The 24,562-nt window shown below is 41.8% G+C and overlaps 2 protein-coding genes across 5 annotated transcripts; both read right to left on the reverse strand.

The window, feature by feature from the left end:
* Nucleotides 1-4,496: 4,496 nt before the first annotated feature.
* LOC139374333 (akirin-2-like) lies at nt 4,497-6,900 on the reverse strand. 4 transcript variants are annotated; one of them, XM_071115371.1, is made up of 6 exons: nt 6,716-6,900; nt 6,275-6,473; nt 5,634-5,768; nt 5,187-5,336; nt 5,002-5,073; nt 4,497-4,836 (listed from the first exon to the last, which is right to left on the reverse strand). In XM_071115371.1, the coding sequence occupies exons 2-6, from the start codon at nt 6,447-6,449 to the stop codon at nt 4,826-4,828; spliced, it is 543 nt and encodes a 180-aa protein (XP_070971472.1). In that variant the 5' UTR covers nt 6,450-6,473; nt 6,716-6,900; the 3' UTR covers nt 4,497-4,825. The 4 variants fall into 4 exon arrangements, with proteins under 4 accessions (XP_070971472.1, XP_070971471.1, XP_070971473.1 ...); XM_071115370.1 differs by having other exon boundaries at nt 6,594-6,894; XM_071115372.1 differs by having other exon boundaries at nt 6,792-6,888.
* Nucleotides 6,901-9,135: 2,235 nt separating this feature from the next.
* On the reverse strand, nt 9,136-13,865 carry LOC139374334 (cannabinoid receptor type 1A-like). The gene is made up of 2 exons (XM_071115373.1): nt 13,640-13,865; nt 9,136-12,489 (listed from the first exon to the last, which is right to left on the reverse strand). Exon 2 carries the CDS (start codon nt 12,443-12,445, stop codon nt 11,048-11,050), a length of 1,398 nt encoding a protein of 465 aa, XP_070971474.1. The 5' UTR covers nt 12,446-12,489; nt 13,640-13,865; the 3' UTR covers nt 9,136-11,047.
* Between the last annotated feature and the right edge of the window lie 10,697 nt (nt 13,866-24,562).

Here is a 24,562-nt window from a genome sequence, read left to right on the forward strand (position 1 = left end):
GCCGTTTTAAATAAAATTTCCTGCAATTATACACATTTTGCCTTGTTCTTATGCTATATTAGTGACTCAAACATAACAATCAATGGGGACCCCATGCCATTTTTTGGTGACTGTCAGTTCTCAAAAATGTTGTTCCATTTAAAAATAAGGTGTGTTTCCTGACCGATTCCATGTTTGGTTAATGAGGTTTCAACTCAAATGTTATTGGTCTCACACATTTTAGCTCTAACAGTGCAGTAGTATCTAACAATTCACAACAATACACACATCTAAAAGTAAAATAATGGAAATAAGAAATAATACGGTACCAGTCAAAAGTTTGAACACACCTACTCATTCAAGAGTTTTTCTTAATTTTGACTATTTTCAACATTGTAGAAGACATCAACACTATGAAATAACACATAGAATCATGTAGTTAAAAAAAGGTGTTTAACAATTCAAAATATTTGATATTCTTAAAAGTAGCCACCCTTTTCCTTGATGACAGCTTTGCACACTCTTGGCATTCTCTCAACCAGTCTCATGAGGTAGTCACCTGGAATGCTTTTCCAACCGTCCTCGAGTTCCACATATGCTGAGCACTTGTTGGCTGCTTTTTCTTCGCTCTGCCGTCCAACTCATCCCGAACCATCTCAATTGGGTTGAGGTTTGGTGATTATGGATGCCAGGTCATCTGATGCAGCGCTCCATCACTCTCCTTCTTGGTCAAATAGCCCTTACACAGCCCGAAGGTGTGTTTTGGGGTCAATGTCCTGTTGAAAAACAAATTATAGTCCCACTAAGTGCAAACCAGATGGGATGGCGTATCGCTGCAGAATGCTGTGGTAGCCATGCTGGTTAAGTGTGCCTTGAATTCTAAATAAATCACTGAGAGTGTCACCAGCAAAGCACCATCACACCTCCATGCTTCACGGTGGGAGCCACATATGCAGAGATCATCTGTTCACCTACTCTGCGTCTCTAAAAGACACAGCCGTTGAACCAGAAATCTTACATTTTGACTCATCAGACAAAAGGACAGATTTCCACAGGTCTAATGTCCATTGCTCGTGTTTCTTATTGGTGTTCTTTAGTAGTGGTTTCTTTGCAGAAATTTGACCACGAAGGCCTGATTCACGCAGTCTCTGAACAGTTGATGTTGAGATGTGTCTGTTACTTGAAGCGTTTATTTGGGCTGCAATCTGAGGTACAGTTAATTGCTGATTTCTGAGGCTGGTAACTTACGAACTTATCCTCTGCAGCAGAGGTAACTCTGGGTCTTCCTTTCCTGTGGCAGTCCTCATGAGAGCCAGTTTCATCATAGTGATTGATGGTTTTTGCGACTGCGCTTGAAGTTCTTCACATTTTCCGGATTGACTGACCTTCATGTCTCAAAGTAATGATGGACTGTCGTTTCTCTTTGCTTATTTGAGCTGTTCTTGCCATAATATGGACTTGGTCTTTTACCAAATAGGGCTATCTTCTGTATACCACCCCTACCATGTCACAACACAACTGATTGGCTCAAACACATTAAGGAAAGAAATTCCACAAATGAACTATTAACAAGGTACACCTGTTAATTGGAATGAATTCCAGGTGACTACCTCATGAAGCTGGTTGAGAGAATGCCAAGAGTGTGCTAAGCTGACATCAAGGCAAAGGGTGGCTACATTGAATAATCTCAAATATAAAATATATTTTGATTTGTTTAACACATTTTGGTCTACTACATGATTCCATGTGTTATTTCATAGTTTTGAAGTCTTCAATATTATTCTACAATGGAGAAAATAGTACAAATAAAGAAAAACCCTTGAATGAGTAGGTGTGTCCGAACTTTTGACCGATACTGTATATATTAGGACAAGCAATGTCGGAGTGGCATTGACTAAAATACAGTAGAATAGAACACAGTATATACATATGAGATGAGTAAAGTAGTATGTAAACATTATTAAAGTGACTAGCATTCCATTATTAAAGTGGCCAGTGATTCCATGTATATGTATATAGAGCAGCCTCTAAGGTGCAGGGTTGAGCAGCCTCTAAGGTGCAGGGTTGAGTGACCGGGTGGTAGCTGGCTAGGGTTGGCTATTTAAGTGTCTAATGACCTTGAGATAGAAGCTGTTTTTCAGTCTCGGTCCCAGCTTTGATGCACCTGTACTGACTTTGCCTTTTGGATAATGACAGGGTGAACAGGCTGTGGCTCAGGTGAGGGATGTCCTTGATGATCTTTTTGGCTTTCCTGAGACATTGGGTTCTGTAGGTGTCCTGGAGGGACCATGTGCCATCGGTGATGCGTTGGGCAGCCCGCATCACCCTCTGAAGAGCCCTGCAGTTGCGGGAAGTGCAGTTGCCCTACCAGTCTGTGATACAGCCTGACATGATGCTCTCAATTGTGCATCTGTTATAGTTCGTGAGGGTCTTAGGGGCCAAGACAAATTTCTTCACCCTCCTGAGATTGAAGAGCCGCTGTTGCGCCTTCTTCACCACACTGTCTGTGTGGGTGGACCATTTCAGATGGTCAGTGATGTGTACGCCGAGGAACTTGAAGCTTTCCACTTTCTCCACTGCAGTCCCGTCGATGTGGATAGGGGCGTGCTCCCTCTGCTGTTTCATGAAGTGAACGATCAGCGCCTTCATGTTGTTGACATTGAGTGAGAGGTTATTTTCCTGGTACCACTCCACCAGGGCCCTCACCTCCTCCCTGTAGGCGAACTCGTCATTGTTGGTAATCCGGCCTACTACTGTTGTGTCGTCTGCAAACTTGATGATTGAGTTGGAGGCGTGCGTGGCCAAGGAGTCTTGGGTGAACAGGGAGTACAGGAGGGGGCTCAGCATGTACACTTGTGGGGTTCCTGTGTTGAGGATCAGCGAAGTGGGTGTTGTTGTTTTTTACCTTCACCAGCTGGGGGCAGCCCATCAGGTAGTCCAGGACCCAGTTGCACAGGGCAGGGTTCAGACCCATTGCCCTCTAGCTTGGTGGGTACTATGGTGTTGAAGACTGAGCTATATTAAATGAACTGCATTCTTACGTAGGTATTCCTCTTGTCCAGATGGGTTAGGGCAGTGTGATTGCATCGTCTGTGGATCTATTGGGGCAGTAAGCAAATTGCAGTGGGTCTAGGGTGTCAGGTAACGTAGAGGTGATATGATCCTTACTAGCCTCTTAAAGCACTTCATGGTGACAGAAGTGAGTGCTACGCAGCAATAGTCATTTAGTTCAGTTACCTTTGCTTTCTTGGGTACAGGAACAATGGTGGAAATCTTGAAGCAAGTGGGGACAGCAGACTGGGATAGGGAGATTGAATATGTCTGTAAACACTCCAGCCAGATGGTCTGCGCATGCTCTGAGGACGCTGCTAGGGATGCCGTCTGCCTGGCGAGGGTTAACACGCTTAAAATGTCTTAGGTCGGCCACGGAGAATGAGAACCCACAGTCCTTGGGAGCAGGCTTCGTCAGTGGCACCGTGTTATCCTCAAAGCGGGCGAAGGAAACAAAACATCAATGTCTGACCCCCAGAATGAATTTAAGAGAACTCAAAATCTGTAATTAATTTTTACATTTTAGTAGCACAATTGTACATTAACTAAGGTGTTTGGTGCAGTATTTCTCAAGTAAAAAAAGTGTGCAACGTGTTGTCTTATGTAAACAGTTGGAGCTGCTGTGCAGGTCTTTCATACGGTCTATGCTATTGGATAGAGAGCCATTCACGCAACTGTTCACCCCATGTTAGTGGGCAAATAGACATGGTCAAATCAAAACCCAACCTTCATTTACCAAACTCACGTTTTAGACGAGACTTTATGACCAAACGATCCTATTTACACGTAGTCTTTGGATCTAGAATAACGGTTTCTGATTTATTTCGAGGCCACGTTGGCTGTTTTCAAAGGCATTCATGGTTTTAAAGAGAGTTGCACTTTAATTTGCAGTGGCGTCACAATTTAGCAGCGGCGGTGTGCCGTATAGGGGAAACACTGGTAGTACTTGACTTAGAGCATTACCCTGTTGTGACAGCATGAAACTTTTAAATCATAAGCCTTAAAACATTTTATTGTTTGGTTTTCCACTAAGTACATAGGTTTGAAAGTAATACCAGGAAAACAAAAATGACAAAATAAAATAAACATTTTGAAAGGGGAAAACAATTATAATATCTAACTTACACTTTGTAAAGTCCCATACAAAAAAAAGTAACTGGTGCATCCGCATATTCTCTTCTCCAAACTGTACTAACTTGCATCTTCCACTTGCTCATAGATTGACCAGCAAACCTTACATGGATTTCTACATTACTTTATCATATATGATATATATATATATATATATCATATATATATATATATATATATATATATATATATATATATATATATATATATCATATATATATATATATATATATATATATATATATATATGATATATATATGATATATATATATATATATATATATATATATATATATATATATATATATATATATATATATATATATATATATATATATATATATATACACACACACACATGTAACAAAGAAATAAAACAATGAATAAAGTTTGGAATTCCTTGTAAGAGTGAGGCCTTATCGATACAAGTACAGCAGGAGAAACGTAGGCCACTGATAGAGAGGGCCTATACATTTACATTAGGAAGCACCTAGCTGCTTGCGAGAGAGTGATAACCACTGACAACGGCTTATAAACCTTTGCCCAAAGGAGAAATATGGCACAGTAAGAAAAGTTTAAATAAACCAAATCTCTTGCGGTGATTTCCCAAGATTTAAACTTGATAGCTTGCAGCAACAGGTCACCTGGCAGACTGGGACGCTTTCAGGAAACATCTGGTGAAGAAGGGATAAAAATAGATAAAAACAGAAAACCAGTCATGTTACCATAACCTTTAGAGGTTTTCCATTCAGGTGTAACGGTAGCCTTCTTGCATTCCACAATGGGATGGTACATGCACTGAGAATCTTATATAAAAAGGAGAGGAAAATAAAACTCACAGCTTGCAGGTTGCTCTCCAAATCTTCTCATCAACTGGTCATGTGTAAACTTCACAAAAGTGTCATATTGTTCTGTAATAGAAATGTGGGAGGAAAGGGAGGGAGGGGTTTAATAAGTTTAACTGTAAAAATCACATACCACCTTATGTTGCACTTTCTGAAGCCTGTATTTTGACAGTTCACACCTGCCAACTTGGAAGTCATGGTCTCCTCATATTCCTCCCGAACTTTATCTTCACGCTCCTTCAGTAGACGTTCACAAATAATTCCAACTTGTCTAAGAGTAAATAAGGGCTGTTCTTTCCTTGATGGAGAAGAACCTCCAGCCGATGTGCCTGCAGATGACACGAGGAGAGAAATGAGGTAATTTGCATGTTGAGGGGGGGGGTCTAGTTCATCCTGCACTCTGGATCTCCCCTCCTCACCTAGGTTTAGGATTTGAGCTGTTCAATTCCGGTCCTGGAGGGCCGAAACACCTCTGTTTTTTGTTTCTACCTGGTAGTTCATTGCACTCACCTGGTGTCCCAGGTCTGAATTAGTCTCTCAGAAGCAGAAGATGAAAACAAGAAGTGTTTTTGGCCCTCAAGGACCGACATTGAACCTGGCTAGGCTAACAGTACACTACAACAAACCTGGCATACTGGATCCACCTAGAGGGGGTGGAGCCTCTAGGGAGTAGCAACCCTCTGTCTGTTGGTAAACTCCATCGATGTGTTTTCTCTTCTGAATGCGCTTGTACTCCTGCTTGATGTTGTTCAGAATTCTCTCTTGAATGAGATAGTACACAGCATGAGTCAAAATCATTCAGGGAGGAAGTTAGTCAAACAACTTGTCACATCTAATGGAGGCCTCACGTTATAGTGCAATCCTTATAGCTCCTATTATGCTGTGTAACACAAAAAGGGTCAAGATGACACCATGGGAAGATCTCAATTGCATACAACTCGCGTCCTCTCTCCTCGTCTCCTTCTCAAAACCCATTGGATGAGAAAGTCTGCGGTTTCAGAGGTTGCAAGAAGTATGCAATTGAGATCTTCCCAATGTCAACATGCTATATCGACATCATGTTATCTTTTCAAGATAGTTACTCATGTTATTGCAGCATATCTACCTAACTATTGGCTAACATCTAATATGGTCTTGGAAAATAGTATGCTAAGTTAAGGGTTAGCTGGCAAAGCAGAAAGCTAGCACACTGGCCTGGGTAGCTAACGTTAGATGTATGGTACCAAATTGGGTTTATCCGGTAAATTAGTTAACTAACGTTAATTACCAGCTGATAGTCTTGACGACACCTCTCCAAATGGTGAAGGCTCCATGCGAAGGTATTTCCGTGGGGATGAGGAGGATGATGGGGAAACCGGGATACACCTTCTCCTTTTAGGCGACGTTGGACTCATCAATGGATCAAACTCCATGGTTCTTTTCAGGGTCGCTCCACACGCCATGATTTTGATTTAAGGAGGGTCCAGCTACAAAGAACGAACGAGGAACAGTGTATAGTAGCTAATGCGAAACAAAAGAAAATGGCTTTCGAGATAGGAAGGAGCTTATTATCCCGATTATGTATTTTCAGCTAGCTGGCTAGTTACCTAGCTTTGCAACTTCGACAAGTCCAGGAAGGAGTCTTGCGACTGTTGTTGGCTAACGTACAGTAACGTTATTAGGTTAAGCTAGCGTTAGCCAACAAAATCAAATGAAAACAAATTCCCACCTTTCCGGGGAAAAGTTGCCCTCCGTTCCTATCCGACGCTCGTGTATCTTTGACGTTTGTTTCACTTATATCTTACCTCTATTTGAATGTCCTTAGCTACGATATAAATTCAGACGAAGCTATAACAACCTGCCTACCAGCTTAAAAGCCAGCTAGCGTCTTGTTTTTGATCTCCGAGCCGTCTGGTTCTAGGGTTGAAGACGTCAAAAAATTGGAGCGCATGCCGGTGGGCATGCGCTGATGATGGTGGGATTTGTAGTGCAGTCAAGACAGAGGTGGTGGTTTGTGTGGTTCGAAATCACATTTAATCATTTTCGCTGCTATAATTTTTTGGTGCTGCCATGATTTTGCGCTGCTATATCTATATACATTAGCAGTAGGCCTGTTCTTCATTCACATTATTGTTACATTATTGGAAATTAATGTATTTTGTTAGCCTTTGCCACTTTATTTTGTTCTGCAAATCCATGGGCCCATAATGTAAAATGGATTGTTACACTTGTACGTTTTTTTGCCTTTTCTGTTTCATTTTTTTCACTTGGGGTAAAAACGTTGTGGTTTTACCTTTCTAACCAGCCCCATCATACTATACTCTGATTCCACAAGAGGGCAGTACAGTACATCACACAACACACGGCACATCGTCCCATGTGCCACTGCCAACTCTTTCTCCTCCTCCAGAGACTTAAAAACATACCACCAAAGCCGATATCTGATATAGGGGAAAGGGGTGTCCTAGTTAGTTGTACAACTGAATGCCTTCAGTTGAAATGTGTCTTCTTTATTTAACCCAAAACCTCTGAATCAGAGAGGTGCGGGAGTTGTCTTAATCAACATCCACGTCTTCAGTGCCCGGGGAACAGTGGGTTAACTGCCTTGCTCATGGGCAGAACGACAGATTTTTTACCTTGTCAGCTCGGGGATATCGTACATGCCTTATGAGTATTGTGCAAATTTGACTTTATTCAGAAGCTTGGAAACCAAACCATACACAGGTGTTTGAATGGGGAAACCACAATACTTTGGAATATATATTATACATGCAATATTTGCTCATTTTTTATCTTAGCAGAGACAACTGAAAAATTCAAATTCCTCTGGTTTTATACTTACTTAAAGATCTTCTGTTGATTTGACAGTTCTTGGTTGGTGAAACACTATATATACAAAAGTATGTGGACACCCCTTCAAATTAGCGGATTCGGCTATTTCAGCCACACTACTTGCTGACAGATGTATACAATCAAAGAGCTCAGTGACTTTCAACGTGGCACCATCATAGGATGCCACCTTTCCAACAAGTCAGTTTGTAAAATTTCTGCCCTGCTAGAGCTGCCCTGGTCAAGTCTAGGAGAAACAATGAGTAGTGGTAGGCCACACAAGCTCACAGAACAGGAAGCGTGTAGCGCGTAAAAATCATCTGTCCTCTGTAAATTGTCTGTCCTCGGTTGGATCAGAAGCAACATCAGCACAATAACTGTTTGTCGGGAGTTTCATGAAATGGGTTTCCATGGCCGAGCCTAAGATCACCATGTGCAAAGTGTTGGCTGGAGTGGTGTAACGCTCACCGCCATTGGGCTCTGGAGCAGTGGAAACCCATTCTCGTTCTCTGGAGTGATGAATCATGCATCACCATCTGACAGTTCAAAGGATGTATCTGGGTTTGGCGGATGCCAGGAGAATGCTACCTGCCCGAATGCATAGTGCCAGCTGTACATTTTGGTGGAAGAGGAATAATGTTCTCTGGCTGTTTTTCATGGTTCGGGCTAGGTCCCTTAGTTCCAGTGATGGGAAATCTTTATACTACAATACAATTCTAGATGATTCTGTGCTTCCAACTTTGTGGCATCAGTTTGGGGAAGGCTCTTTCCTGTTTCAGCATGACAATGCCCCCATGCATAAATCGAGGTCCATACAGAAATGGTTTGTTGAGATCGGTGTGGAAGAGCTTGACTGGCCTGCACAGAGCCCTGACCTCAACCCCATCGAACACCTTTGGGATAAATTGTAACGCCGACTGCAAGCCAGGCCTAATCGCCCAACATCAGTGCCGACCTCACTAATGCTCTTATGGCTGAATGGAAGCAAGTCCCCTCAGGAATGTTCCAACATCTAGTGGAGGCTGTTATAGCAGCAGAGGGGGGGGACCAACTAAATATTAATACCCATGATTTTGGAATGAGATGTTCGACGAGCAGTTGTCCACATACTTTTGGTAATGTAGTGTAGATGATGACATTTTTGCTGTAAGTTTTTCTATTGATGTGTTCAGATGAAAGCATTTGTGTACATGATATACATACATTGCTTATTACTAAATTAGTCTGGTCTTAAATAAGATGAGTAACTACACAAATACAAAATGTTTTTTTTCTCTCTGGAGTTTCATGAGATAAGTTCACAAGGTGCTTTCCTGAATATTTTTATTGAATCAAAACATAAATTAAGATGTTCATTCACAGAAAAATACTTAACATATATGAAGAGATGGAGGGGGGGGGGACGTATTTAATACATTACATGTCTTTATGGTTGTGGTTCTTCTTTGGGGAAATCTGTCTCCCAGTTAGTTGAAATAATGTGACTCATTGAAAAGATGTACATTATCTACTCTTGTATGGAATAACATGACCCTCAATTATACATCATTTAAAAAATAAGGCAATCAAAACAGTTTCACAAAACATACTTTATGACAAGAACTACAAACCATCACAATGTAATAATTTACAGTATAATTTACAGTGGAAAGAGCAGCCAATTTCACCTAGAAGCATTTTAATGGCTCAAACCATACAGTCAGGGCAGATCAGCATGACACTAAATACACAACTGTACAGTTAAACAATGCTTATTGTCACTATTTCCCTATGAAAATAAATTAATGAAGTGGTTCTGAAAACATTGAATTACGCTGAACAAAAATATAAATACAACATACAACAATTTCAAAGATTTTACTAAGTTACAGGTCATATAAGTAAATCAGTCAATTGAAATAAATAAATTAGGCCCTAATCTATGGATTTCACATGACTGGGAATACAGATACGCATCTGTTGGTCACAGATGCTTTAAAAAAAAAGGTAGGGGTGTGGATCAGAAAACTAGTCAGTATCTGCTGTGACCACCATTTGCCTCATGTAGAGCGACACATCTCCTTCGCATAGAGTTTATCAGGCTGTTGATTGTGTCCTGTGGAATGTTGTCTCACTCCTCTTCAATGGCTGTGCGAAGTTGCTAGATATTGGCAGGAACTGGAACACGATGTCGATCCAGATCGTCCAAAACATGCTCAATGGGTGACATGTCTGGTGAGTATGCAGGCCATGGAAGTACTGGGAAATTTTCAGCTTCCAGGAAATGTGTACAGATCCTTGCGACATGGGGCCATGCATTATCATGCTGAAACATGAGGTGATGATGACTGGCACGACAATGGGCCTCAGGATCTCGTCACGGTATCTCTGTGCATTAAAATGCCATTGTGTTCGTTGTCCGTAGCGTATGCCTGCCCATACCATAACCCCACTGCCACCATGGGGCACTCTGTTCACAACGTTGACATCAGCAAACCGCTCTCCCACACAATGCCATACATGCTGTCTGCCATCTGCCTGGTAAAGTTGAAACCGGGATTCATCCGCGAAGAGCACACTTCTCCAGCGTGCCAGTGGCCATCAAAGAAGCCGGATGTGGAGGTCCTGGGCTTGCGTGGTTACACGTGGTCTGCGGTTGTGAGGCTGTTGGAAGTACTGCCAAATTCTCTAAAACAACGTTGGAGGCAGCTTACTGGCAACAGCTCTGGTGGACATTCCTACAGTCAGAATGCCAATTGCACGCTTCCTCAAAAATTGAGGCATCTGTGGCATTGTGTTGTGTGACAAAACTGCACATTTTAGAGTGGCCTTTTATTGTCGCCAGTACAAGGTGCACCTGTGTAATGATCATGCGGTTTAATCAGCTTCTTGATATGCCACACCTGTCAAGTGGATGGATTATCTTGGCAATGGAGAAATGCTTACTAACAGGGATGTAAACAAATTTGTGCACTAAATTTGAGAGAAATAAGGTTTTTGTGTGTATGGAAAATGTCTGGGATTTTTTATTTCAGCTCATGAAACATGGGGCCAACACTTTACATGTTGCATTTATATTTTTGTTCAGTATAATAATCCACATTATTTTATGCTACAGCTACATAGACTTCAAAGCTCAATTTAAAGTTCATGGTTGGCAAACTTTCTGGACAGCGCTAATTGGGGTAGTGTCTATTCTAGATTAATTCTTCACAGTCAATACCTTCACAGTCACATGATGGCAGAAAGGTTCTCAGACCATCTCTGCGGAGACCGACAGGGTGACTTTGGCCACTTTTACAGTGGTGTTTGCACAGCTAGCCGTGGATTTGTAGGCTGTGCCTTTGATGCTCCTGCTATGGCAATCAGACTCAGCACTGTTGTCCAGTGGTTGAGAAGATCCCCTGCACGTCCGGCAGATGTTAAGGAAGGCCCGGCGCAGGTCCTTACTCCTCAGTGCATAGATGACGGGGTTGACGGTGGAGTTGAGCAGGCAGAGCATGCTGCAGAAGGCAAAGACCGTCTTGATAACGTTGTTCATCTTCCAGAAGAGGTCGTAGACCATGATGGCTAGCACAGGGCCCCAGCAGATGATGAGGACCACCAGGATCAGCACCAAGGTCTTGGCCAGGCGGATGTCCATGCGAGTCTGCTCGGGTCGCATGGTCTGAGCCTTGGTTCCATCTGCCGTGTAGACAATGATGCTCTTCTGGGAGCTGCGGCTCATCATGCGCACAGTGTGGTGGTGGGCCTTCCACAGGATGAACATGTAGGCGTAGATGATGAACAGAAGTAGCACACTGGTCATCCCTATCCAGAACATCAGGTACTTCTCGTCGATGAGCGGGAAAATGTCTGAGCACACCGAGTTCAGTTGCTTACAGTTCCAGCCCAGTAGGGGGAGAATCGCAATGACGATGGAGATAGTCCACATCATGCAGAAGGCAATGACAGCCTTGTTCTTGGTGACGATCCGCTTGTAAGCCATCGGCCTGTGGATAGAGATATAGCGGTCGATGGCCGTGAGAAAGAGACTGCCCACAGAGGCAGTGAAAGAGGCGATGACTCCACTGAGTTTAAATAGAAACACATTGGGACTGTCCTTCCGGTGCAGCACATGGAAGTCCAAGAAACTGTACACAAATATGACACTGCCCAGAAGGTCGGCTACAGCCAGGCTTCCTATGAAGTGGTATGAGGGCCGACAGCGCAGGATGTGGGAGTGGAGGATCACACACAATACGATAAGGTTCTCCAGCACTGTGAAGGTTCCCAGGGTGAGTGCCATGACCGCTACTACTAACTGCTGGCTGGGGGTCAGAATCATGAAGCACTCCATGTCCACAATGTTCTCCCCGCATTGGAGAGAACCCCCGACCTCCCATCGGGTCCCATTGCCAAGCATTTCAGAGAAGTTGGTTGGGTAAATGGAGTTGCCATTATAGATGAGCTCCTTGTCCCCAGGTACTTGTACAGGGAAGGAGTTACTAAGTGGGGCAGAGTGAGTCTTCTGTAAGTGGAATCCAGTCTTGGCGAAGCCAGAATCAATGGACGGGTCATCATAGCTCACATCGTTGGAGCCAAGATACTGCAAACCAGTAGTCATTGTTCGGAAAGTGGTGTCAGCTATTCCATCCAGAGCAGACTTCATGGCTACTCAGCTGACTGGTAAATTATGTAGCATTAGATGCGTGTCTAGACAGAAAAGAGAGTTCAAGAACATTTTGAAATCATTGATACTTTCTATTATTTGGTCAGTTTAATTGTGACAAATGTGGGGGTAGGCAAATGTGTATGGATTTAACTGTGGGGGATTTTAACTGTGGGTGATATGGGAATGTTGCTGGGTGACATTATTGGTATCCCTGTACCAGCCAGCTGACTCTACAGCAGATGTGTCTCAGACAATGGTGAGAGAATTAACAGTCAATGACAAATGATTGAGACCCATATCTAACCTTCTGTGCTGCCCCTAGAACAAAAACATTGCATTAAGATGCCAATGTAGGTCAATCTTTCCTATTAATTAAGGGGTAATACAGGATTAGGTTTAAAAAAAAATTATGATTCAATGAATGATGCATCAAAGGAGGTAGTTATATTCTCTCAAGAGAAGAGTGAATTGATTTTGTAGAATCAATCTATAGATTTTTACAGGACTATTTTTTTCTCTCAGACTCTTATTATATGGCTCAGTTTATACACTGCCCCCATCCCCAATACAAGAGTAAATATTGGACTATAACTATAACCTTCCTGTAGTCTATTATACGTATGCTAAAATGTTTATCCTATTCTACTGAGCTATTTACTTTTTGTTCGTATTCTTATCTTTTATTATTTCTTATTGTTTTTGTATTGTCGAAAAGGAACCTGCAAGTAAGCATTTCGTTGGACGATGTATACCATGCGTATCCCGTCCATAAGACTAACGAAACGTAAAACACATAGATAAACGGCACATAATCCCTGCCATTTGATCATGAATAGGACTAGATCTGTACATTTTGTTAAGAAAAATTACAATAACCTACATATGTTTTTCATTCATAAAAACAAGTAGACTAATGAGAATATTTGATAAAACATTGTCATGCGGATGTTTATAGATAGGCAAAAAAAATTCTGGTAGTGATGTAGGCTATACAACAATGTGACGATGCCCCTTGTCCCATTTATGAATTAGTAAAACAGACCAACAACAAGGAAGGTTATGGAGAGGCTGCAAGCAAGTAATTAGACTCGATAAACTCTCACTAAGGGTACAGCAAAATCAACAAATAAATAGATTATGCATTAATGGCACATTTGCATTCCATTTGAGTAAACAAAAAATAGTTCTTACCTTCATATTCTTTGCACAAATAATTTGCGTTGTTTCTTATGCCAGATTTAATTTATGACATAAAGACAAGAGGAAGTGTGTCCACTAATCCAATCTCAGGAATTGTATTATATTGATGTCAACAGTTGCTTTTATCAAAGTGTATCAAATCGTTGAAAATTATTTTTAGCAGAGTGAATGTGTCATAATGAGCCTCGCATCCCTGTATAGTAACAGCGATGTGTCTGTCTGTCTGAGCTACGCAATTATTTTTTATAAGGATTCGCTTTGTGCGCTTCTGTGTCACGTGCTCCGAGGTGCCACAGCGCCTTGGACCAGAGTAGTGCGCTCGCGTCGCATCCTACATTCACGCTCACTCAGTAACGAGACACTCCATCATTTTGAACCCACACCCCATCATCATCGACCAGCGTGATTCAGGAAAACGAAACTATTATTCTATTTAATGTTAAAACACTATAATTTATTTCGTAGACGTATTTTCATTACTATTGTAGTTTAGACTCTCACTTCAACCTATAAGCAATTATGACCTCCTCCCAGCTTCTCAGGGTTAGGCTGTGTGTGTATGTATGATGTATATATGTTATTGTATGCATGCAAATGTCACTGATGTGAGAGTATACCATTTATTTTGACTGGCAGAAATGCATGATGTCTAATAGCCTGGAAGGAAAGGTAACCATTAATGGTTAAGCAATATCCAGCCAATTTGTATATATTTAACCACGTGTAGCATAGGATGAAATGCCTTGTATATCTTGCCAGTGTATAGGAATAGTAGGAGCTGCAGAGGTGTCGAATGAAGGTGGGTGAGGTGTGTAGTGGGACAATAGCAGAGAATAGGCTATGTCTCTGGTAAGTGGGTTATCTGAGTCAGCTGCCTATCATCATGTGCCCAATTCCAATTTAGGAAATTATGCCTTTCCTTATTCACGCCTTTCCTACAGACTTCTCAGTAGTTGGTATTCAGACTTACAGTACCCTATGAAGGTGCATAAAGGGCTTTGCAGGCGTGGTTCCCTTGGCACTCTGAATCAATTTAATTCAACTGCTGAAAACCCTCCCACACGCTGGCCAACATATTTATTCTTCAATAGGGTTTTTATTTTAGTACATTTGTCTTTAGCCATCCCTTTAAATATGGTGTACTTTTTAGTTTGAATTTTGAAGACAGACGGAATAGAATATATCAATAAAACAGGTTCAGAATATTAGTTAGGGATCAATGAAAGAAAGACATATGTCTTCTTTTCAGCACCAATTTGTAGGTTTTAAAATACTCTGTAATCTTGTAGATTATGTAGGGTTAGGAAAGTATTTATGAATAATAAAAACTGGTTTGGAAAGCCTTTACGGTGGTTTGATTCACTTAAATTCACTTGTCACATTCAGTTATTTAACCCCCCATTAGGCCTTACTGATGGTCAATGCTGAGAGTGGCTAAAATGAATCACGATAGAAATAAGAACAAGCAGAGACAGTCAGGGTAGTTTATAATTAAGACAATCCAGAGTGCCTATCCCTGCTCGTTAAAAGGCCATACAATTTAAATTCTGCATATGTCATTCCATAAACCTTACTGTGTTGATATGCTTCAGTTATGCTGCTATATGGATGGTTTCACAGTTGTCTTCAGCGATTATAAGGTAAATTACAATGGGGCAAAAAAGTATTTAGTCAGCCACCAATTGTGCAGGTTCTCCGACTTAAAAAGATGAGAGAGGCCTGTAAATCCAGAAAATCACATTGTAGGATTTTTAATGAATTTATTTGCAAATTATGGTGGAAAATAAGTATTTGGTCACCTACAAACAAGCAAGATTTCTGGCTCTCACAGAACTGTATCTTCTTCTTTAAGAGGCTCCTCTGTCCTCCACTCGTTACCTGTATTAATGGCACCTGTTTGAACTTGTTATCAGTATAAAAGACACCTGTCCACAACCTCAAACAGTCACACTCCAAACTCCACTATGGCCAAGATCAAAGAGCTGTCAAAGGACACCAGAAACAAAATTGTAGACATGCACCAGGCTGGGAAGACTGAATCTGCAATAGGTAAGCAGCTTGGTTTGAAGAAATCAACTGTGGGAGCAATTATTAGGAAATGGAAGACATACAAGACCACTGATAATCTCCCTCGATCTGGGGCTCCACGCAAGATCTCACCCCATGGGGTCAAAATGATCACAAGAACGGTGAGCAAAAATCCCAGAACCACACGGGTGGACCTAGTGAATGACCTGCAGAGAGCTGGGACCAAAGTAACAAAGCCTACCATCAGTAACACACTACGCCGCAGAGACTAATATCCTGCAGTGCCAGACGTGTCCCCCTGCTTAAGCCAGTACATGTCCAGGCCCGTCTGAAGTTTGCTAGAGAGCATTTGGATGATCCAGAAGAAGATTGTGAGAATGTCATATGGTCAGATGAAACCAAAATATAACTTTTTGGTAAAAACTCAACTCATCGTGTTTGGAGGACAAATAATGCTGAGTTGCATCCAAAGAACACCATACCTACTGTGAAGCATGGGGGTGGAAACATCATGCTTTGGGGCTGTTTTTCTGCAAAGGGACCAGGACGACTGATCCGTGTAAAGGAAAGAATGAATGGGGCCATGTATTGTGAGATTTTGAGTGAAAACCTCCTTCCATCAGCAAGGGCATTGAAGATGAAACGTGGCTGGGTCTTTCAGCATGACAATGATCCCAAACACACCGCCCGGGCAACGAAGGAGTGGCTTCGTAAGAAGCATTTCAAGGTCCTGGAGTGGCCTAGCCAGTCTCCAGATCTCAACCCCATAGAAAATCTTTGGAGGGAGTTGAAAGTCCGTGTTGCCCAGCAACAGCCCCAAAACATCACTGCTCTAGAGGAAATCTGCATGGAGGAATGGGCCAAAATACCAGCAACAGTGTGTGAAAACCTTGTGAAGACCGACAGAAAACGTTTGACCTCTGTCATTGCCAACAAAGGGTATATAACAAAGTATTGAGATAAACTTTTGTTATTGTACCAAATACTTATTTTCCACCATAATTTGCAAATAAATTCATTAAAAATCCTACAATGTGATTTTCTGGATTTCTTTTTCTCATTTTGTCTGTCATAGTTGAAGTGTACCTACGATGAAAATTACAGGCCTCTCTCATCTTTTTAAGTGGGAGAACTTGCACAATTGGTGGCTGACTAAATACTTTAATGCCCCACTGTATATCTAAACAAGTTCCCTTATCCAAAAGGATTGCTCATTTACCTAGCTCTCATCCATAGCTCTTATCAAGTGGTAAATTGCAGTACGTGCAGAATGTTTTTTCAGATAGATATAACACCAAAGTAGATGTTTGTTCCGCTGTATTCATGGTTTCCTCATGTGTAATGGTGGTGGAATTATGAGGGAATTAAGTCAAGGTCAGAATATGGTTTATCTGTAGACAGACCTCCGCCTCTGCTTCATTTATTCCATCTCCACCCAAAATTAATAGCATGCTATTCTCCTGCTTAAGTTCAAGGTCAGAATATGCATAGAGAGAAAAGTGCATAAAAAAAGGAATAATGTTCCATTTATGCATGCTTAACTCGGGTCGGAATCAGGCCCCATGTAGATTCAGTCTGAGGAGGACTTTGCTATGAAGAAGGAGATTAAGGAAATTAGAGTGACTCTGGCTCTACCATGCTGGACCAGTCTTTGTTTACACAGGGTTTTATGTATTTTGTTATGGTGGCTATTTTTGCTAGTATTATTTGTGTGTTTTGTGTGCCTTTTCTCACATTTCACCCATAAAAATAATGAAATAATGTGTGAAGACTGGAGTAGTTCCTCTATGTGTTGCGCAGCTGCAAAATGACTTCCACCTCCATGCAACCCAAATACCCCCAGCACCAAATTACAAACATATTTTAGGGATAATAACATGCTATTTTGTGACCTCTCCAACACAGCAAAGGTGGAATTCAGCACTTACTCTTGGACTGGCACATAAAATGTGTCCAAAGGCAACACTGTATTCAGATGCCAATGATAATGTAATCTAAACACTTTATCAGGTCCATTAAGTATCCTCTGTTCCATGTCACTGTATTTTTAGACTGTAAAAGGTCAGGTGTTATGAATGTAGGAATGCATTCATTTATAGTTTCTGCTTGTCTTTTGTTGCTTCATGTATAAGCCTGTTAGACATAGAGAAGCAGTGGAGTAACAGTGTTGATGAAACCTGCTGTCTCTCCCGTCATATGAAACAATATGAGACACAATATGCCAATCTGTTCCATCTAGCTCAATTATGGCCATCATTTGAGGTGTCATCAACAAAGAAAAACACCAAAATGCAGAGGGACTTCAAACAAACAGAGTGCTTTCTGTGATGCTCCCAAATTACAAAGGGCTCATACAGATAGATGGCTGTCATGACAACAAGTGCCATTTCTTCAATAGAAGAGCTATCATACCACACAAATAGCCTCCATTGTAGATATGGTTAGATGTGAGACTTTTGCTGTTTTTGATGTGTGCAAGTGCTGAGTGATCTGTGAGGTATTCATTTTCCACTGTTTTCCAGTGTTAGTGAGTGATACTGTATATTTGCAGGGGCACAACACTCTTTCCCTTCTCTGGAATTTTGTGGCTGCCCGTAAATTTGGCAGGTTGAAGATTATTGGGATGAGCAGAGTACATTTGTCAGGTGGACGTTTATTGGGATGAGCAGGGCCGGCTCTAACCTTTGGGGGCCCTAAGCAATATTTGGTTGGGGGGGCCCCCCAACTCACGCCAAAACATTTCAGTGGCCCCCCTCTTGACAGTTGAGAGAAAAATGTCATTTTTTAAATTTAATTTCCTGCAGTTCTACACATTTTGCCATGGGGAAGGGTAGAGAAAATAATGCAGTTTAAAGCAAATTTTCAGCAATTCTACTCTTTTTGCCATGGGGCGGAGAGACAAAAATCTGAAGTTTTACAGCTAAATCTACCCATTTTTACATGGGGTAAAGAGACATTTCCTGCAATTCTACACATTTTGTACTGACTTATGCCATGTTAACATGATAGCTGACTAACAGGGGGGAGGTCAGGGCCCCTGGACAAGCGCCCGGTAGGTATTCGGCCATGATTACTGCAAGTTTAGATAGTCTAGCCAGCTAACTACCAATCTAAAAATTGTTAGCTGACACAGCTTATTGAATGACTGACATAACAAGAGAAAAACTGCTGATGCACAGCCAAATTTGGAAATTGCACCTGGTTACACCTCTAGTTTCCAGGGGATCTGCAGCAGCCAGGGGGCCCTAAGCAACCGCTTATGTTGGTTATGCCTGAAACCGGCCCTGGGGATGTCTTGTCCTGGAGGCAGAACTGCAAGATTTCAGTTAGATGGGCCAGTTGAAAATTGTAAAATTGCTTTTTAGTCTTAATTTAAGATTAGGGTTAGGCATTAGGGTTAGCAATGTGGTTAAGGTTAGGGTTAGGTTTAAAATCAGATTTCAGGACTTTGTTTCTGTGCCATCTAGTGACCACTCTGTAGAGCTGGCTCCAGAACAAGATTTACGAGGAACATTTTTAACCTGTATAATTTTCTTGGTCCAGCTCAATGTACCTGCAGATATTTTCTGTCTCAAATGGATTATAGGGTGATAGAGCTGTAAATGTTTCCATTTATTATTAGTTATGAGAAAATGTTGACATAAACATAACATAACATAAAATAACACTTCATTGTCTTCATAGTCCAAATATGGATGTTTCAATGGACTCAATGGAGGATATAAAAGTCATCAATGTTGCCTCTGACACCCATTCTATGTATATCATTAGCTATCCTATTTGTATTGGCCTCACTGCCTTTGTATGATAATTGGAAACAGGCAGCACAGAACAAAAGATGATTGATGATTATTGCCATGAAAACGGTTGTCTTTAGCTAGTAGGCTAATGGTTCCAGTTGCAGGTTGCTTGTGGAAGGCCAGGGGACAAGGGGAGGAAAATAATCTTACCACTACATATCTGTACGGTGAGAATGTTGACAGGGGACTGGGAGCTTCTATGCACAATATTTTAAAAAGCCCACAGCAAAACATTTATTATTAATTTTGCGGTCTCACATTACAATTAATCTCTCTGTGCACACCAAACAGACATTATCTCCCTGGGCTGACAGAAAGAGGTGGGAGAGACAGGCACAGTCTGTGGACGGTGATGTTCGGTCCTAAGCAGCGTGCACATCATGAGTTATGTTTCACCAGATAATTGTTATCTTTGAGAAATGTTGGCCAAATGAAAGCAAATGGGTTAACAATTTGGGTAAACAAGATGGGCAAAGAATTTGTTGAAACGATGGGGGTATACTTGGGGGTAAACGATGGGGGTAAACAACTAATCAGCACTGTCTTAAATAACATCATTAACATCGTTTCCAGATGGAGGAAGAGGAAGTAAGGAGGGAGAGGGAGGCTGAGGGAGTAAGGAGGGAGAGGGAGGAAGAAGGATGGAGTAAATAGGGAGAGGGATAAAGGGGAGAGGGGGAGGAAGGAGAGGAGGAAGATGGAGGAAGGAAAGGAGGAGGAAGATGGTGGAAGGAGGGAGGCACCCCCCTCGAGTTCGTGCCGTGGAGGAGATCTTCGTGGGCTATACTCGGCCTTGTCTTAGGGTAGTAAGTTGGTGGTTGAAGATATCCTTCAAGAGGGTGAGGTAATATCCTGCCTGGTTGGCCCTCTCCGGAGGTATCGTTGGACGGGGCCACAGTGTCTCCCGACCCCTCCTGTCTCAGCCTCCAGTATTTATGCTGCAATAGTTTATGTGTTTGGGGGGCTAGGGTCAGTCGGTTATATCTGGAGTATTTCTCCTGTCTTATCCAGTGTCCTGTGTGAATTTAAGTATGCTCCCTTTAACTCTCTCTTTCTCTCGGAGGACCTGAGCCCTAGGACCATGCCTCAGTCCACCTGGTCGTGCTGCTGCTCCAGTTTGAACTGTTCTGCCTGCGGCTATGGAACCCTGACCTGTTCACCAGACGTGCTACCTTGTCCCGGACCTGCTGTTTTCAACTCTGTCTCTCTCTAACGCACCTGCTGTCTCTAACTCTGAATGATTGGCTATGAAAAGCCAACTGACCTGTTGCACCCTCTACAACCACTGTGATTATTATTATTTGGCCCTGAAGGTCATCTATGAATGTTTCAACATCTTGGCCATGTACTGTTATAATCTCCACCCGGCACAGCCAGAAGAGTACTGGCCACCCCCCAGAGCCTGGCTCCTCTCTAGGTTTCTTCCTAGGTTCCTGCCTTTCTATGGAGCTTTTCCTAGCCAGCGTGCTTCTACATCTGCATTGCTTTCTGTTTGGGGTTTTAGGCTGCGTTTCGGCTTAGCACTTTGTGACATCGGCTGATGTAAAAAGGTCTTTATTAATACATTTGATTGATTGAGGGGGAGAGGAAGGAGAGGAGGAGGAAGAGGGAGGAAGCAGGGAGAGGAGGAATAATGTTTTTTTTTCTGTGACCTGGACCTAAGAAAAACATGCTTTTTAGATTATGAGATAATACAACTATCATGCAATAATTATGAGCAATGGGTTGAATGAGCTCATTTCAAGAATCCAGCTAGCACTCATATATTTTTTCTGCCCTAAAACCTGCGCATGATCGACCATCCAGTCTCATCATCCACTTCAGAGACCAATTATGTGACTCAACCTGAGCCACTGGCTTCATTAGGCTAATTAGAGGTGTTTGTCAGCCGTGACCTACTTCTGTGGGCCCTGGACTGAACAACCAACTCTGGCTTTTCACTCAGAGCAGCATTCAGAGCCAGCTTTGTCTGATCAAATGAATGCCATTATGATAATAGTCATGACTTTGTGCAAACTATAGTTCTATAAAGGCCGTAATTGTAAATAAGAATTTGTTCTTAACTGACTTGCCTAGTTAAATAAAGGTTAAATATTCCTGGTTGATGTTTTCAGTAGCTATAAATGCATTACAAAGTTGGAATCACAGGGAGTTCTCTGTCAGTTGTTTCACTCGACATAACTTATAGGTATGGGGTATTCCTTGTCCCTACAGTTTGGCTGAAGTGACAGTATAGTCACCACGATATGCTTAAGAGTTGTGTCCATCCTAGGATTAATCTGAGCCTCCCAGAGGGTGCCGTACAAACCCCCTGCGACATGGCACTACATCCGTTTCCTTATCCCTTTTACCTATACCAGCAGAAGAGTACTATTGCTATTTAAGATAATTAGCTAAAGGATCATTGCTTTTCCTACATAGGTTAGTAGTGTATTTCTCTTGTCCCTCATTAATGGAGAAGCCACATTTGCCTCAGAGAGGTAGAAATGACACAAAGGTTGTTACATGTCAGCAGTGAGAAAGTGATTCTGTTATTAGTGTCATACTGTACAGCATTACTGCCATCGCACATACCCTGAAGAACATCAGATATCTACTCAGTGCATCGTTGTGTAAACCACCTCGTGTCATCATGAGGTGTCCCCAAATCCCAACATTTTGACAGGTTATAACTGTACAGCGTGGGTAGTGTGTGTAACAAGCAGAGTTGGGGGTCAATTCCATTTCAATCCGTTCATTCCAACCCTGGTAACAAGTGTGTAACAGAAATATACTCTTTCCATCTTCATACAAAAACAAGCAAATGAATGCAACGTGACAATGCCATAGTAACACGAAACGAGTGAAGACTTCATCTGACTAAACTGCTCCCACTTACAATGTGTGATCACATGCACACATGATCATTTTGTGGGAGTAATTTCTGTCTCAAGTGCTCCCTGCAGTTTTAGACTTACATAACGATCAATACATTCACTGCCATCATTCTGTAAAACAGTGCTGTTTGATCCCACTTGATACAGTTCATCATGGGGAGCTCAGACAAAGGAGGCTTGAGGGTGTAAAAACATGTTCCGTGATGTGATACAATATAAAACTAGTGGGCAGGCTGATACTTTTCCAAAAAGTGGGGAAGATGACATGGAGTGTGGCGCAACGCCACACCATCGATACATGCTGGGACTGAACCACCTGCTGAGATCTTTATTAAGGCGACTGCTCCAGCTATGACACATCGTATAATGAAACCTGATGCAGTGAATCACACAGAGATTAGACTAGATTAGGAGGACAGGCATGTCTCTGAAAACCACCAATACAAACACCTGAAAATAGACTTCGATTTTTGATACATTTAAATGAAAAGCAAAAGAACTGGACTTTTTTTTCAACTTCCTGTAGACATTGTTGATGGCCAACATTTGCAATATCTCCTTATTCTATATGAACACTCCTTTCATCACTGGATGATAATAAACGTGCTGTTTATTATCTATGCACCCCTACCTACATGTACATATTACCTCAATTACCTCGACTAACCTGTACCTCCACACATTGACTCTGTACCGGTACCCCCTGTACATAGCCTCGTTATTGTTACTTTTATTTTTTACTTTAGTTTATTTACTAAATATTTTTCTAAACTCTTATTTTTCTTAAAACTGCATTGTTGGTTAAGGGCTTGTAAGTAATAATTTCACCTGTTGTATTCGGCGCATGTGACAAATACAATTTGATTGGCATTTTGATTTGCTTTGATTTGCTTTGATTTGGAGTAAAAACACATATTCAATTAATCTGAACTAACAACTTGTGAATTTGCCCTCTACCTAGTAGATGATGTTTATTAGAAAGAGTTCATGTGAAACTTGGTGGAGTGGGATCGGATGGGTTTGGGTGAGGTGAGGGTTAAAGAGATGGAAACGGGTTTGGTCAGCAGCAGACATTTTAGTAATCTCAGGTCTCCAGACACTCTTGACTTAGATTTCTTCACTCCACAGTTCGCTGAAGACTCCACAAAGCCCCACACGTTTCTTATTCTCTGGGGCTGGAACAGTCCATAGAAATGTTTGGCTTATTGATTCATGACATCAAAATGACCTATATGGTATTATCTGATAAGTTAACAGATCGAGAAGTCCCACATTGTCAATTGTCTATGTCCGCATTCCTGGGCTTCTCAGCAATGGGCTGTAAACAGAGTAGATCTGAGGTAACTTTTATAAACAGCTGTTGCACTTGACACACTGGTAGAAGTTCTTTGCAGTACTTTGTGAGATATATATAGCCATAGAAGTGTGATGGTTATAGAAGCACCAGTATATACTTCAACTAGTGATTTTATAGCTCCTCTTACCGTAGGGGAGGGTGGGGTAAGTTGAGCCAAAGGGTTAGTTGAGTCACCCCTTTTTTCTAGGCAACCACACAAGAATGAGATGTAAACACAATAAAGAATATGACAAAAACGAAGGTAGTTATATTACCAAGTTTCAAGTTTTTATTGTCACGTGCACGGTGAAATAGCTATATACAGGGTCAGTTCCACAGGGTCAGTAGCTATATACAGGGTCAGTTCCAGGGTAAGTAGCTATATACAGCGTCAGTTTCAGGGTCAGTAGCTATATACAGGGTCAGTTCCAGGGTCGTCATGTGATCGAGGGCGGTGCAGTTGCCATACCAAGCAGTGATAAAGCCAGTGATGATGCTCTCAATGGTGCAGCTGTATAACTTTCTGAGGATTTGAGGGCATGTCATGCCAAATAGTGTACCCCTGCCAAATAGTATACCCCGCTGCGTCACAATGGGATTTGATGAGCTCTAGTTTCCATTGCCAGGGTTGTTGCTAGAACTTGCACAATTCTGACCGGTCTACGTGTCCTCAACCATAGCCTCAGGGTTGGCTGCGATAGACCTGTGTACGGTAGCCCTGTCCTTTAGTTTACCGCCAACCTCTGTGTTCATCCAGGGATTTTGATTGGGGAAGCAGTGAACCTTCACTGTGGGGACAACTTTGTTGATGCATTTCCTTCCATACCTTAAAGGAACATTTCGGCATTTCGTGTATGATCAGTGAGAAAGTCCA

This window comes from Oncorhynchus clarkii, chromosome 19, assembly GCF_045791955.1.
Source record: "Oncorhynchus clarkii lewisi isolate Uvic-CL-2024 chromosome 19, UVic_Ocla_1.0, whole genome shotgun sequence".
Taxonomy (NCBI): domain Eukaryota; kingdom Metazoa; phylum Chordata; class Actinopteri; order Salmoniformes; family Salmonidae; genus Oncorhynchus; species Oncorhynchus clarkii.